General features: G+C 37.0%; 1 protein-coding gene across 1 annotated transcript in view; it reads right to left on the bottom strand.

The window, feature by feature from the left end:
- The window catches only part of cpne2 (copine II), an 18,413-nt gene extending 9,785 nt beyond the window's left edge, over positions 1-8,628 (bottom strand). Inside the window, exons 1-7 of the mRNA XM_061282654.1 lie at positions 8,452-8,628; positions 3,163-3,342; positions 2,993-3,067; positions 2,680-2,751; positions 2,197-2,280; positions 1,990-2,079; positions 1,575-1,673 (exon numbers count right to left, since the gene is read on the bottom strand). Coding sequence (XP_061138638.1) covers positions 1,575-1,673; positions 1,990-2,079; positions 2,197-2,280; positions 2,680-2,751; positions 2,993-3,067; positions 3,163-3,342; positions 8,452-8,628 — 777 coding nt within the window. The remainder of the gene's footprint in view (positions 1-1,574; positions 1,674-1,989; positions 2,080-2,196; positions 2,281-2,679; positions 2,752-2,992; positions 3,068-3,162; positions 3,343-8,451) is intronic.
- Between the last annotated feature and the right edge of the window lie 7,376 nt (positions 8,629-16,004).

Genomic DNA, 16,004 nt, shown 5'->3' with positions numbered 1-16,004 from the left:
TTGAGCTAGTGCAGTGCTTCTCAATTATTTTCTGTTACGCCCCCCCTTAGCAAGAAGAAAACTATTCGCGCCCCCCCCCTCCCCACCGTGACTATCCTAACTTGTCTTGTAAGTCGTAAAATGTTGCACTGTCGCAAACGTCACAGAAGTAACAATGAGAGCGCCACTGCCCCCTGCTGGGAAGATGCGCAATTATACTTTATTCTAGTACTGCAAAAAAAAAGCCTGTTCCCCAGGGTCACACGCGCCCCCCCAGGTATAGCACGGCGCCCCCCCAAGGGGGGCGCGCCCCACTATTTGAGAAGCACTGAGCTAGTGTGAAACTGGAGTGACTTTAATGAGTGTAGTCTTGTGTATTTCACTGAGGAGCGGAAGAACCTCGAGACCTACTGGCTACCATCGACTGCTTTAATAAGAGAAAGGGGAAAAAATAATAATAAACGGTGGGCTGGTTTTATTTCGAAACTGTAGATGGTCACGCTATAGAGTATGTTTCTGTGGCCCTGACAATTTGTTATCACCATGGTATTGGTAACCATGTGGAATTCCAAGCACTCATACAAGATTTGAATCTATTTCATTGATCAAAATTGATCAGTATGACATATTCAATAGAAGAGGATGGGAAAATAATATGATGTCTGTTGCAATATATAAATGATATGACTTGAACATATAGCCATTATGATCACCTGGTTTGGTGAGCTCAGCAAATTCTCAATATTGCAGGAAATCCACTGCATGTTCTGTTCAAAAAGAAACTCCCAAAAATATTTCTTGATGTATAGACTTTTGAACGAATAAAAAAACTTACAATCAACAACATCGTTGAGGGATTCGTAGGTTACAGTATTGTTTGACGGTCAGAATAAGACAATGAATTAATTTACAATATCCAAATCTCTGTTTATTTGTAAAATCAGGAGGCCTGTGTGGATTATTAACTGTTTCAGTATTTCGGAAAAGTGTTTTTCTTGAGCATTTACAATATACATGGCCAATATATAAAACATTTCATTTACTGTTGGTACCATCATTACAATAATAATAAAATGTTGCATATGGCACATAATAGAGCTAAGACTTTGATTTGCTTACTTAAAAAAAACAAAAAACAGTGCCATATTCTAAGATAAATTTATTTCCAATGTTTAATGTTTAAATTAAAATGTTAAATTTTCATCTGAACTAACCACATCTCTTTTGCCATCATGAATTAACTTATAACTAACTTATTAAAAGTTATTAAAACACACATTAATCAATTCCTTTTATTTTTGGCCGGATGTAATACCATTGCATTTATTATAATGTACGCACGTCTAATTTCATCCTTTTGTGATTTCCTCCTTAAATGTTTGAATTTGGTTGACTGCTTTGTTTTTAGTATTTGTTGATTATTTTGTTGTTTGTTTTTATATTTTATTATCGACAAATTCCAGTTTTGTTGTATTAATTTTAGGACTCCGGGAAGACTAGTGACATCTGTGGAAGCTAATGGGGATCCCAATAAAGAATAGATGACATGAGATAGTATTGTATATTACAGTTTGTATCATTAAAAAAAGGATTACCTCAACGGAATTCTGAGCCTCGCTCATCTTGGCTACTGTTGTTTGGAATTCTCCAATAAAATCATGGCCGCCATCATTATCATAGTCAAAACACAAAACCTGTTATTGAGTAGGACAAATAATAAATCAGTGATTCCAATCCATGCATAGGTGAGTATCTTGCAGTTGAGAAATTCAGCTTATTTCAAAGTAAAGCCTCAGAGTCTCATGCATAATGTAAATCTCAAAAAACGATGCATGCCAAAGTCAAAAAATATATTGCACAAAATGATGCATTTCTTCTAAGGGTTTGTTTTTTTGCATTTAGACGTGCATTATGGAAAGTCCAGGTAATCACAGAGCGTGCCACTGGAGTGTTGTGAATGTTCAAGAGAAAAAGCCATGTGGCTTCATCTTCATACGACATGAAACTGACCTTGATGTTTCTGTCCACATCTCCATTACAGAGAGAAACAAGAGGCACAGTAAATTGTTTCCATGAGGGGTCTAAAGTGTTCTTTATGACCTTTGGTGATACAAAAACAAACAAGTGGCAAATAATTGACATATCTAGTAGCACCCACATCAGAAACATTCAGTCACTTTTGCAAATGTGAATTGATACATACAAAGTTGAACTCACCTCTGTCCTGTGCACCAGCATCCATTTGTCATCTTCTCCTTGCTTGTGAAATTCCAGATATGGGTCTGACTTCCCAAAAAAATCCTGCAAAGAACAGGGACACATTATGTTGGTGTTTTCTTAGAAGGTTAATTGGCTCTTTTGCTGCCTCTGCGACCCGACCCGGAAGGAAATGGATGGTAGGATTATGTTGAACATCCTATTTGGGTATGTACATAAAGAAACCCAGTCTGCGGTTTCCTACTCTCAAAAAGCAAAATAGGGCTCAAGAGCTTATCTTGCATTTCTACAGCAACCAGTCAGAATATCGAACATTTGGTCCGCTTGGGTGGATTTAAATCTTCAACTTTAACTGGGATGCAAAACTATAATCATTTGGCATCACCATTTATAAATGCTGAAGCGTGCATCCTATTCCATCCCTGCATCCATTTTCTGAACCGCTTATCCTCACGCATTTGTATGGTGGGGAGAACCATCTACCTTCTTGTCCAGTTTACGTCCACTCAGTGTCAATGTGATGATTCTGTTGTCAGACAGCTCCTGGGCAGTAATCTATTAAAGCATAACAGAAGATGAAGGGACTTTTCAAATAATAACATCACATCGACAAACTTCATTTATTTTCCAAACCGCTTATCCCCACGAGGGTCGCGGGCATGCTGGAGCCTATCCCAACAGTCTTTGGGCGTTAGGCGGGGTACACCCTGAACTGGTCGCTAGCCAGTTGTAGATCAACAAAATGGTCGTCTCAAAAGGAAAGACATAACGTTGAAAACAAAGTACACGTTCTTACAGTAATGGATCCTTTACCAGCAGGCTTCCCGTTGGCCAAAATCAATGGGCGGTGAAGTTTCTTATTGGACACAATCTAGTTAAGAGTGTAAGAGACACATATGGTATGAATTAAAACGGGAAATCGTGGTGTCCAAATTTAAGTTCTGGCTAAAAAAGTAAAATCCATACCACTCCAAGTGTGCAAACGTATTCTCCCAAGAAATCATGCTCATAGAGCTGTGTGGCACACTTGTCTTCATCAAACATGGCAAAGCGAAGCTTCTGAATCTCTTCAAAGTGGTAGTCCACCTGGAACTTCACTCCAAAAACTGGGTTCAAGTTATTAACAGCTGTTTCAGTCCGGCCAAGCTGAAACACATGGAGAAGTGAGAATGCTTTTTAGTGGGAACCCTTTTAGAACTCTGGATTTAAAACTGTGTCGCATCCAACCCTAACCTGATCAAAACAGTATGCAGTAATAACAAGGCAATCATCTTGAAAAAAATTAACCCGTCCATTTCCAAATGCAACAATGCTCTTTGCACTTGCAATAATACCATTTAGAGGAACTGAACTGTTTATTCCCAACACTTAAATTAAACCTATGAAGAAGAACATGTGTGTATATTTTTGAAACAATTGGTAATTTTTTTGCTTCTATTGTATAGTGATGCGGTTTTATAATAACGTTTTATGACTGATGTTGATTATTGTGGCACAACATAAAATGAGTGAAAATCTCTGGAAGTTAAAAGCAAGTAAACTACCTGCAAGCTGAGCAAAAATTTTGTGTTCTCGCTGAGTGACAGTACAAAGCCATCGGAAAAGAAACCAAAATAGTCGAAAATGAGATTGCATTTATTAGCTTATTTAACAATTTGAATCAAAACAAGCTAGGAGAAGCTGTCTGAGGCAGATTACTACTACCGTATTTTCCGGAGAATAAATCGCAGTTTTTTTCATAGTTTGGCCAGGGGATGCAATTTATACTCAACTCAGAACTCAACAAGAAAGATTACACAAAACATGTTATTTAATGGGACAAGCAATTTTAAATTGAATACTATTGTCATGTCAACTCAGAGGTGAAAGGCACATTCACTCAAACAGGCACTCAGAAAGAGGCAACTTAGAATCAGCTCCAAATCTCCCAACCTGCAGGGGGCAGAGAAAAATTAAATCAGACAAAAACAGTCCAACCCTTGAGCCTTGGAACTACCTATATAGTATTTCCTGTAGCCTGCATGGCATGGAGAAATGAACAAAGGAGAAATGTTTGGGAGCACTGGAACAAAAAAACCATCGCTCAGCTCACGGTCACTGGTATGAAAATTGACATTTGTATTGATTGTTGAGTAACTTTATTGATTTGAATCGTCAAATGAAGTTGAAATGTGAAGTTTGAGTACTTGTTTCCAAGTTTGTCAATTTAGGCAAATGTTTATTGTGAATTATAAGAATAGAAATGTGTTTATTTTGAATTATAAGAACAGACAAATGTTTATTTTGGATTACAATGAGACAAATGTTTATTTTTACTTTCTTTATTTTCTTTACTTGTTTAAAGGTTATGAACCTGAAGTACAATCTACATTACAACCTTAATTGGGACCTAAATGGAACTGAAACCTAATTAAAGGAAAACTAAATGAAGATTGGAGTTGTCCCTTTGCATTCTTCAGACCAGGCTTTTTTCAAGTTGAAGCAAGAACTGGGTGATACATTGACATAACTTGACAACTATATTTTTAACCTAAAAGTACTGGGTATCCGTTTCAACGATACTGGGCCAGTATTTACTTGACATCGATCAATACCAAAATCTCTGAGTAACAAAGGCCTCAAAATATAGGCCAAACATCAAACAGACAGAAGTGTGTGGGTGCTTTCAAGTGTCATGTTAGTTTCTCTTGTGGTTATATGATTAACACTCTGACTGTGTACACTCACAACTGATTCAAGAAACATTGTGTCTGAATACATCATCAGACGAGGTCTTTTTTTTTTGTCATTAATGATATTTAGTTTTTTGGGTGGGAAGATAAATATCCCTATCCCCCTATCCAACTGAATGTGTTTAATTGTTAAGTGTATCCCTTAATACTGTAAAACACCACATTTCCTGTATATGAATATCAATTCATTGAGGATAGGGGAGCAATTATACGGTGGGTGGAGAAAATGAGGTGGACCACCTTCTAACATCAAGATTTCCTGTCCGGTGGAGTGGACGCCCAATGCTGCTCAAAGGGATGAAGTAGATTAAATTCAGTGAATCAGTGTTTCTTTGAAAAAAAACAAGAGAGAACGCTCTAGCAATCCACCAATATCTATCATTGAAATGTTTTTAAATCGTGCCCTTGATATACAAGAGATATAACATTCACACCAAACAATCATTTGTGAAGAAAGCAAACAGTCTGGTGAAGTCAATGGGTCGTAGACTTGATGCAGTTATTGCAAATAACGCTTATGCAAAAGTTAATACAGAATGTTATTCATTTTAAGCTAATTTAATAATCTCTGTTCCAATGCTCACTTGAAAAGTGGGTGACTTCAAACAAAGGCTGCTCTTTCCTGAGTTTTAACACATTGCATACTATGAAATAAAAGCTGAACTTCTGAATTTTGTCTCCTATTCACCTTTTAATCTGAAACCCAAATGTCTTTAGTATACAACAAGAAAAGCAAAGTTAAATTGATCCTTATAAGGTCCTCATCATGGTGGCATCAGTAATTTTATTCATTTCATTTCTGTTTTATGAGCACATTATTTGTTTTGTATTTCAAAATGTATTCTCATAGCTGGTTGCTCTCCTCCCTAGGGAGGCTTTGGCCAGACTTCTGTGAAAAGTCTACTGTACACCTAAGCACTTTTTTTTGTCACATTAGTTTAGCAATTAGTATTAAGTTCCCCATCTTCTTGTGTTTTTTCATTGTTGCTGGGTGTCTAGTATGCTAAGGCTACTACTCGTCTGCCTTTAGTGATAGTGCTACTTATCAGAAGTGTACCGTAATTTTCGGACTATAAATCGCACCGGAGTATAAGTTGCACCAGTCATAAAATGCCCAAAAAAACAACAACATATATGTATATAAGTCGCTCCTGAGTATAAGTCGCCCCCCCACCCAAACTATGAAGAAAAAAACGACTTATAGTCCGAAAATTACGGTATTTGACTTTAGTTACTTTGAGAGAATCTGTACCATGCAGCTCGTAGATGCTGCCCAGAAACATTGTGTTGAGCAAGTTAGCTTAGCCTAGTGTCGGAGAGCAGAAAGGACGATGTGACAGCGTGACATGGATTCGACACTTGTTAAAGCAGCTTGAAGCGAATTGGTTTGCGACACATGTCCACAAGTAGCAAAGCCACTTCTGATTGGGGATCTTGGAGATAATAGTGCCTAAAAAAACTAAAGAAAAAAAACCTCGCAGCTTTGAGGATCACGGAATTGTATAGTCTGAGCTCACGCTCCCCAAATCTTTCAGCCCTAATCCAAAGATGAAAATACAATGAGTTAACTTTTTTCTTTCCTCTTGTTTCAGTTTCTTGCTCCATGTGCCTCCTTTCCACTTTGAGCACCTGCACATCTAAAGGTCTCTGGCTGCCCCTGGTGTTTTCCTCTTGTCTTTTATCATTGCCCTCTATCATTATATTCTGCTTAACCTCAGAGTCACCTCCTCACATTTGTTTTGGGGTTTTCCTGCCCTCTGTCTTTCCCCATTGGACACAAATGAGTCTCACTCCTGCATCTCGCCAAACAAAGATACATGAATCCATAAATAGGGAGGCAAATGAGGAAAAAACAATTGGAGAAAGAAATTGACGACAACAAAAGCTAACTGGAGGGATTAGAGCATGTGTAATGCTGCATATGCTAAACTGTGGGCACTGTGGATAACACCCGAGAGAAGGTTTGGACTACGATTCAGGGACACTAAGCTTATTTAGTTTCTCGATGTGTTACCATAGCAACCAATGGAAATCTCACATCAGAGCAACGTGCCCCGGTGACCGTAAGCTAGCTACTACTAAGGTCTCGCCTACACACAGGCAGGCACACACAGAAACAAACACAAAGCCAAGTGCATCTTGTTGGTCAGTTGTTTAAAGCAAAAAAAAAAAAAACCTTGAAGCAACAGACGTCTTAAAGCAAAAATGATGCCTGAAAATTATTTATGCAGGGGGGAAAAAAACAAAACACAATGGAAGTTCTCTTCCTTTCCCCATAAATATATATAAATTTGGCTTCAAGCCTTTCTTTGTGGTCTTTAAATGTTCTCCCCGAGCGAATGAAATAATGTGTGCTGTATATGGCCATGCAATTAAAGGCAAGCAGCCCAAGTGGTACCACTTTCTTAAGTCAGCTAGGCCAAGCTTCTCCAAACTAACGATCGTTGTGAGAATAGAATACAGAAAATATAGCCATTGGCTGTTCTACTCCATCTTTCCTCGTGGCCGTTTACATGTCCTGATAATAACTTTATTTGACATTAAAACATGACTAGGTTTTAATTTTACATTACAACAGAGAAAGAATTCAATAGATATCGTCAGATTTTTCAAATTGGGAGTGATTTTTTTAATGTCATTATCTTTGTCTTATGTTGTAATCAGATAATCAGCATCCTATGTAGGACCCTAATAATGATCCTGATCATTTGAACCATGTATGTTGAAGGACGGAAACTTCTAAAATGTACACAGTGGCTCTGAGTTGCCTACCCCTGGTTTAGACATTAATGGCTGTGTTCCTTTTTTGGGGTTTTTTTGGAGGGGACAGTAATGCAAGCTGTACACTGAATCCTCTATATTGTAGCAAAGTAGGAGTGGAGCTCTTTACAAGCCCTAGGCTTCGTCTCCCTCCTTGCACAGTTATTGATATAATAATATGTGCTAAACAATAAACTAAAAAAAAAAAACTAAAGTGTCATTTCTTCATTCATTGTTGTCTCATGAAAAGAGATCCGGAAGTGTTTACAAAAATGTGAGCAATGTATTCACTTTTGTGATATACGATACAGTATGTTTTCATAGTGCTGTCATTAAAAAATGCAATACGTTTCTCAATATTAATTTGCATACTACAGTGTTGTGAGATATCATCAAGGTTGTGCCTGGAAATTAAACAATCTCACTCAATTTGTCAAATTAATGAAATCACTATTTGTTATTACAAAATATATTTGATAATCTATGAAGTCCTCTGATGTATAGTCCAAGGTAGTACAATTCCTAAATGCTCTTCCATTAGCTGGCAGAAGGTAGACTAAACCTGTCGCTATTCAAATAATGTGAGTTTATCAGCTTTTCCACAATTCAACAAACTCTCATTTCACACTAAGTACAATTTTGAGTAAATGAAGATGACATCTATATTATTTCAGTATTTTTGTTTGGACGGCCGAGAGATTAGTTCAGAAAATGTTGGGTCACACCAAACTATTGTCCCTCCTTTCTGTCAGCACCATCTTACCTCCACCCAGTTGCCATCCACTTCATGGAACAGAACACAAAACGGGTCTGACTTGGAGGCTACATCGCGGTCCAGAAGATTGGCAGCAGTAACAGAAAGCTCCACCCGTGTGACACAGTGTTGAGGTCCTACTCCACGTGTCTGGCCCTGAATGTCTGAGCCCAAAGTGTGAGCCATCGTCTGACGTTACAAATAGTCACTCTGAAGATTAGAAGAAACAAAATGAAGCATTTTAGGAATACATTTATCAATTTAAAGTAAACCGGCTAAACCAGCATTGATACCAGTAAAATCAAGGTCGGGTCATTTAGTTTGGACATTGGTGTGGGATGGTTGACCCATCACCCATCAATTTCTGGGTTGTTCTTAGTAAAGGTGGTATATCCCTGGATACGGATGGTGACGCAGTTTGAGAGTTAATATTTGTTTCCCTTTAAAATTAATCATCAGGTTTGATTGCTCCTAATATTGCATATTTGGTATGTTCAATTCCACTTTTTCTTTCAGACCTATACCAGTACGCATCCTCAACTCTTGAGTAGTCACTGATACCAAGTATCAATACTACTAGTACTTTTAATGCACAAGATTTGACAAAAAAAAAAACAGACATATTAATACCTGTATATCCCAATATATCTTTTTTTCTTATACTTGTATGAATTTAATGCCAATTTTCAATCTTTTTCTCATTTGTTCACAATAAAATATAAATAAATAAATAGATAGATGAATAAACGAATGTCTAGTGGTCAGAAAAACTACTAATCAAAATAAGTGACTGTGAATATATGTACAACTTTCAAGGAAGTTCAAATAATTAAATTAAATACAACAGTGCTTTGGAACTGGCTCCTACTTACCCAGAGTTAATCATTTCACAATGAACTTACATTTATTTCAATGAAAATTATTAATGCATTGCTTTGGTGAAACCATGTGCTTTGTGGAAGTTTGTTGCTTTACTTATTTATACACTGTTGTATAAATAAAGGCACATACAACTCATACATTACAGTGGTTTGTCATAAAAAGCCAAGAGGAAGTTGTAAGTCTGACACGCAATAACAAAACATTACCATTTACTTTGACAACATGAAGCAATGGTCCTGACCCAAAAAGTAAAATACAATAAAGTTTTCATTGGTGAGGTCGTTACAGTACCAGCCTACCATTTGGATGCAGGAATAACACTCATGAGGCCCTAGTCTGAATCGTGACTAACCTTATATGGGCAATGTGTGTGATATATTCCAAAAATATAAGACTTATAAAAATGCCACAGCTGAAATCAGGATGGGTTATCAGTAAGGTTTAAAAAGGTAATTGAACCTCACAATGAATCTTTTTTCTTCTCATAAGAAACACCAAACGATAAAAACACAAATACATGCCGATGTCATCTGTCCACCCACGTAAAATTGTTTACGTAAAAATGCCTTCTGAGAAAAGCCACAAAACAGGTGTGGCCATGCAGAATGACCCTGATGGAGGTCACCGTTGCCTTCTAGAAGCTAAAGCAATATTGTTTACAATATAATGAAGCAACGTGCATCCATAATCTTGCGTGCAACACATCCTGACCAAACCAAAGCCTCCCAAACAAAAAGCCAAGATCTGTCATGGTGTAGTGAGTTTTGAGTACAAGGAGAAAATGTAGCTTTATTTAAAACTCTTTCCCCCCCCCCCCACTGATATTTGATGCAGCTTTTAGACAACCTAACACCTCATGTCCATTAGGGTGGATTTGTTCACAGAACAGCACGCAAAAAAGGGATGCTGTTTGTTGCTAAGAAACACAATGTGTCATAACCAACATGATTCCTCTCATGTGATGTCACACTGGTAGTGGTGATGTACTAAGCAGGCACATAGAAATTTCAGAAATCTCCTGCATTTAATGAGCGTAAGGGGTTTTAACTGCAAAGCAATTCATGATAGGGAATATTAAACATTGACAGACATTTAAAGGGACGCATTTGATACACTGGTCATCCTAGGATTTTACTGGCCAAATGAAATGCTTGAAACTAGACCCAATGAACATCAAGCTAAAAAAATAAATATAATATTTACGTTTTCTAATTTATATATCATATGCCATACATCATATGATTAATTTCGGTGCAAAAACTCAAGTCTGCAAGGAATTATACATTTTCACACCCAAGTCACTTGCCCTCATTGACAGAGCAAGAGCAGTGAGTGACAACCTGTCAAAAAGGACGGATTGGGTATGGCCGGCAGGAATTCAACATAAATATTGCTCTCCGAACTCAAATGCATACCATGCGCTCTCTGATGGGGCGTCAACAAAGCCTTACTTCAACTTAAATATGGAATTTCAGAGTAGACCCACGTGCGTACACGCACTTGATAAAACATGCTTTCTTATATTTAATCGTTGCAAGTTTTCTGCAAAATTGTCGTTTTATCTCATCCAACATCTTGATAGATTCCGTTATCCAGCACACGCTTATCTTACCGTGATTAAAAAAAGAAAAGAAAAGAAAAAAAGAGGCAAGCCATCCAACTTCTCCGCGCTTTTTGGGTGACAATGTTTTGCTGCCGAACGCTGAACGAGTGGTTGTTTTTAAGTTTCATTAAGCTATTTTTGAAACAGAAATCCTAACGGCATGTTTATCCTCGGGACCCTGGGAGGCGCATTTAAACGTTAATTTATCCTTGGAGGAAAGGCACGCTCCTCACCGCCGCGGCTCCGCCAAGTTAAGAGAAATTATATAGCGTGTCACAGGAAGTTAATCAAATAAACCCGTCAAAATAAAAGTACACCCGTTTTGTTTCAATATTGGCCTTTAACGCCTTATTCGCAAAAGGGCATTATTTCCCCTCAGTTTGTTGATATTGTCACAGGAAATAATAACCATTACAAGACCAAAATAATATCACACCAGAGAAAAAAAATGAGTAAAGAATAAGACTACCTCAAGATAGTATCTATCTATTTATCTATCTACAAGACTGAAATGCAATCTAGGGAACAAAGCCCAAGATATGGACAAATCCTTAATGGTAACCCCAAAAGAAGAAAAATGACAACCTGAATGGAAGCAACATATAAAATACTAAAGCATATGCGCGCATACACACATGCACAGAAGGACAAGAAAAATAACAACAATAACAATAACAACAATAACAACAATAATAATAATAATAATAATAATAATAATAATAATAATAATAATAATAATAATAATAATAATAATAATAATAATAATAATAATAATAATAATAATAATAATAATATGGTGGCGGTTTATTTTTTTATTTTTTTTATAGAATTGTGTTAATGCCCATGGCATAGATAACATGCACGTTTGTGAAACCAACCCCCCCCGAAACACTGAAAAGGTACCCATAGCTTTTAGGGAAACAGATTCTGCCATCCAAGCAGTGTTTTTTCCAGGAACATTTATTATTGTTATTATTTCAGCAAAATCTTATTCTGCCTAACGCCATAGTGATATAAATCCTCTCTGCTGAGTTAATATTACGTTCAATAGCAGGCAGGGCAACATACTTATTGTTGTATTGACGGGTGATCCAAAGCAAATAGGTTTAGGCTTTTTATGAGGCAACAATATCATGGCTGTAAACTATTCATGAAGGACTTGCTGTACTTTATCTGCGTCGACAGTAAAAACCATGTTATAGCAAACCACACTGCACACTATATAATACAGGCAGGGAATACAGTGTTGCATTAGCACCATCTAGTGGTCAATCAAGAATCCTGTGTCTTAAAATGCAGCGGCAGGTGGGGGGAAAGTCCAAACCAAATTAATGAATGACGTTTAAATGACTAATCTTTTAAATCCCTTATACCCTCGCCTCTATTTCATGTCGTCAAAACTATTCTATCAGCCTTCTTCTGCATAATATCAATGCTTGTTAACCTTGAACGACTTTACAATGTAAACAACAAACACACTATGCAGCAGGATTCTCTAATTAAGTTTATCAAAATGCATTTCCGGAGGCTTAGCAGATGACAGGCTGAGAGAGATGAGTGACACTGGAAAAGTACCAAATAGAAACTTGACTTCACTTCGGCATTTAGAGCATGTCAACAGGATGTCTTGGGTGTCTGGAGGAAAAAAGCTAATTTGATATTGAATAACTCTGTTCTGACCTCAGCATTTCATTACCAAAGATACTTCACACCATAGCACTATGCAAGGTTGTGAGGATGATACATATCCACAAACAGGGGTGGGGGGCATCTTGGATCAGGTCCTACTCATCCGTAGTGCTGGTGACATGTTGGTATGGCAAACAGCGGATCTGTGTGAACAAACCCTTGGCCTCATCATACCAATGGTACTGTCGCAGTAACATCGGCCTAAATTGGCATTGCAGGGCCTCTGTCAAAGAAAGCAATTCAGGTTTATTCACGTGGCACATTTCCAATGTTCGCAGCGAATTAATCGGGTAATGCAAAAATCTCACAGTCGTCGTTAATTACAAAACAGGGGCAGATTTTTTTTTTACTCTAAAATGAGAAAAAGAGATAATATTGCATTATGATAAACACTGCAAATACCGTCCTGTACATCACATGAAACATTTGCTGCTACTACCAATTGAATGATGTCAACACCTCAGTTCAATGGCTTGTTCCAAGATTCTTGTCCACGACACAGAATAAAAAATAATTTTTTCCTCAAAATAACCAGTATAATAACAACACTGTATGGGATATTTAATGGGCAACTCACACCTTCTTTATGCACCAAATACATGTGGAATAAATTAGTTAAAATCAGTTTTGCATTAAAATAGAAATAAAATATGAACAATAAACATCAAATAATAGTGTTATGCTAAAATTCGATTTTTACTTATTTTTTATTTGTAGGTCTGACCAAAATACTTGCTTCTAGTGTAGGGTGTCGGTTCAGTTTAGTTTCCCGTCAACGTAGCATTTTCTGTGGCCTTTCCTGAATCCTATTCTTTAGTACGAGGACACCAGCGGAAAACAAGGTTAAGACCTTCATCAAAACTAAAGTTTCTAGTTCAAAATGTGAACATAGGAAATGCGCTTCTTCGTTTTCCAGCTTTAGTCATGTGACGTTCCACTTAACCAGCTTATTTATAAATAGAGTACAATGTTTGTACCTTGAAAGTGCGAATCTCAGCATTTCACTCTAGTCCCCTCCTGCCTCTCGCAGAAACAGTTGTGGCCCTCAGCATTAAAGTATGTTAATTAAAGCCCATACATCTCGGCATACATCGTATCCTTTACTGGGTAGTAGTAGTTATGCACCATGTGTGGGGAAGTGAATTCCTCAAGTAATGAGCAATCTTAGCAAGTACAGAATAGAGTTGTCAAATTGAACAGCTGTCCAACACTATTTTAAGCCATAATTAACACGACAACTCACCGAAAATGTCACCTTATCATATCATATATCGTATCATTTGATTCCTTGATGTCCTTGTGTTCAATTAAAAATGACTGAAGACCAGTTTATTCCAATATTTTCAGTCAGAACTTTCGAGTCATTCATATTATTATTCGGAACATTTCTTTTTGGCAAGGATCTGAAAAAGAAATATGCAAGTAGCCGATACAAAAAAAATAGAATACAAAGGGTTTTGATTTGTGTTTATTCAAAAAAGGAAAATAATATCAAACAGAAAATGGTCACATGAGACAGATGGAAACAGAAGGTCCAACGCGGACGTGTTAAATTCTTCGACTATGATAACAGCTTACATTCCTCACAGCTCGACACCATCAACTTCAGTGACCTTAAAAGCGCATCGAGCGTCATCACATTTTAGTAGTATATAATAATAGTAGTATATCCCCAATTACCCTTGTAACACTACATTTCACAGTATGTTGCGAATACCGTGGTGTACGTGTATATCTTGTGGCGAATTGAAGCTGGAAGGCAAATTAAAATAGTTCCTCACCATGCAAAGCAGATCTAATTATTAGTTGACTTAGCTTTTACAGTATGTCATCACTTTAGGTGAGAAGCAATCAAACCAGTGACCTGTGGTACGTCAACATCTGAAGTTTAGTGAAAAGTTATTTGTATTTAGAAGCTTTTGCAAAACGTGATTCTATTCCTCTGCTCTGACCTTTCTTGTTCTCCTAGTGGAACACTGCTTTGTACCAACATCAGAGTTTCCTGGCTCCCTTTTAGGGAGTGCGGTCAAACAGTCTCAGTGTGCTCAACTTACTCGACACAGGTCACCCTCCTTATGTTGCAAGGTTATTCCTGGAGGAACATGACTTGACATGGTAAAAGTTTTCAACAGCTCATAAAACACTTTTTTGTTGCTTGAGAAAAAAAACAGATTCCTCTTTGATGAATGTAGAGTAGGTGATTTTATTTTTATATATTTAAAAAATGCTTAATGCAAATCATGCACTTCAGACGTAATAAAACCAACAAATACAAATAAACAATGTTGACCTGCTTAATTTTCCAATTTCTCGAAACAAAAAAACTCATTTTAAACACACATAAGGAAATCAATGGCCCGTGCATTGTGGGGGGAGTAACATTTAGCCTACAAGTACATTCAAAAAGATTTACGAGTATATTTGAACGTATTTGCCCGTCAAAATATTTTCAGTCCCCATTTGCAGCTTGACGTTTGCGTGCGTATAAAAGTTACGCTCAGCCTGTATTTATGCAACTGTTGCCATTCACACAAGTCTTGCTTCCCTGCAAATACTGTAGATTAATTTTGTGTTCAACCATACTCCAGATAAATACACTGATGACTAAATTGAGACAAGATCATTATTTCAATTACCATGTGACTTTTCTAATGTAAAATAGGTGCCTGGGCTGCACAGATTGGAAAAACACTGATCTAATCATTACTCTCGCAAATTTAAGTTCACGTTATTAAAAAAGTCTTATATGGGGTGAAAAAAATAACAACGTTTACTTTCACTATATATTAAACGACTGAGCATTTAAATGACACGTTGCATTAAGCTAATTGGATCTGAATACATAGTGCGTTTTCTAGATTACCTTTTGTGATTGTGATCAGTAAATGAAAATGTTGTGTTTTGACTTGGGGGAAATAATGATTGCACTCAAGTGCATGCAAAACTCAATACATAGAGCTTTCAAATTCCTGATTTAACACCAGCAGTAAACACTAAACTGTGGAATGAATACCTGTCATTGTTTGTGACAGCCTAAGGAAACCCCACTTGCTCTGATGGTGGCATTCATATGTTGACAACACGCTACTCATCTTAGCATGAAAGCATCATCTCTGATCAAATATGATTACATCATTAGGTTTAAATAGGCTCAAATTTGTTTGCAAAAAAGAGGCAAAGGATTATGTTTCTTAGAGACACAGTTCTTATGAGGACAGCTTTGCAACCATCCTGTCAATGCAATGAATGGAATACCTGATAAGACAGTTAAGCATGTCACCTACCGTATGATTTAGTAGATGGAACAATTTGTAAATGATTTATAATGATTGCCATGTGTAAAATATCTACAGTCCATTTAAAAGAAGTATTCTAGGTAAGGACAATC

The sequence above is a fragment of the Syngnathus typhle genome, linkage group LG7, assembly GCF_033458585.1.
Source record: "Syngnathus typhle isolate RoL2023-S1 ecotype Sweden linkage group LG7, RoL_Styp_1.0, whole genome shotgun sequence".
NCBI lineage: Eukaryota > Metazoa > Chordata > Actinopteri > Syngnathiformes > Syngnathidae > Syngnathus > Syngnathus typhle.
The sequence above is the reverse complement of the archived record's forward strand: the minus strand, read 5'-3'. Positions and strand labels throughout refer to the sequence as shown.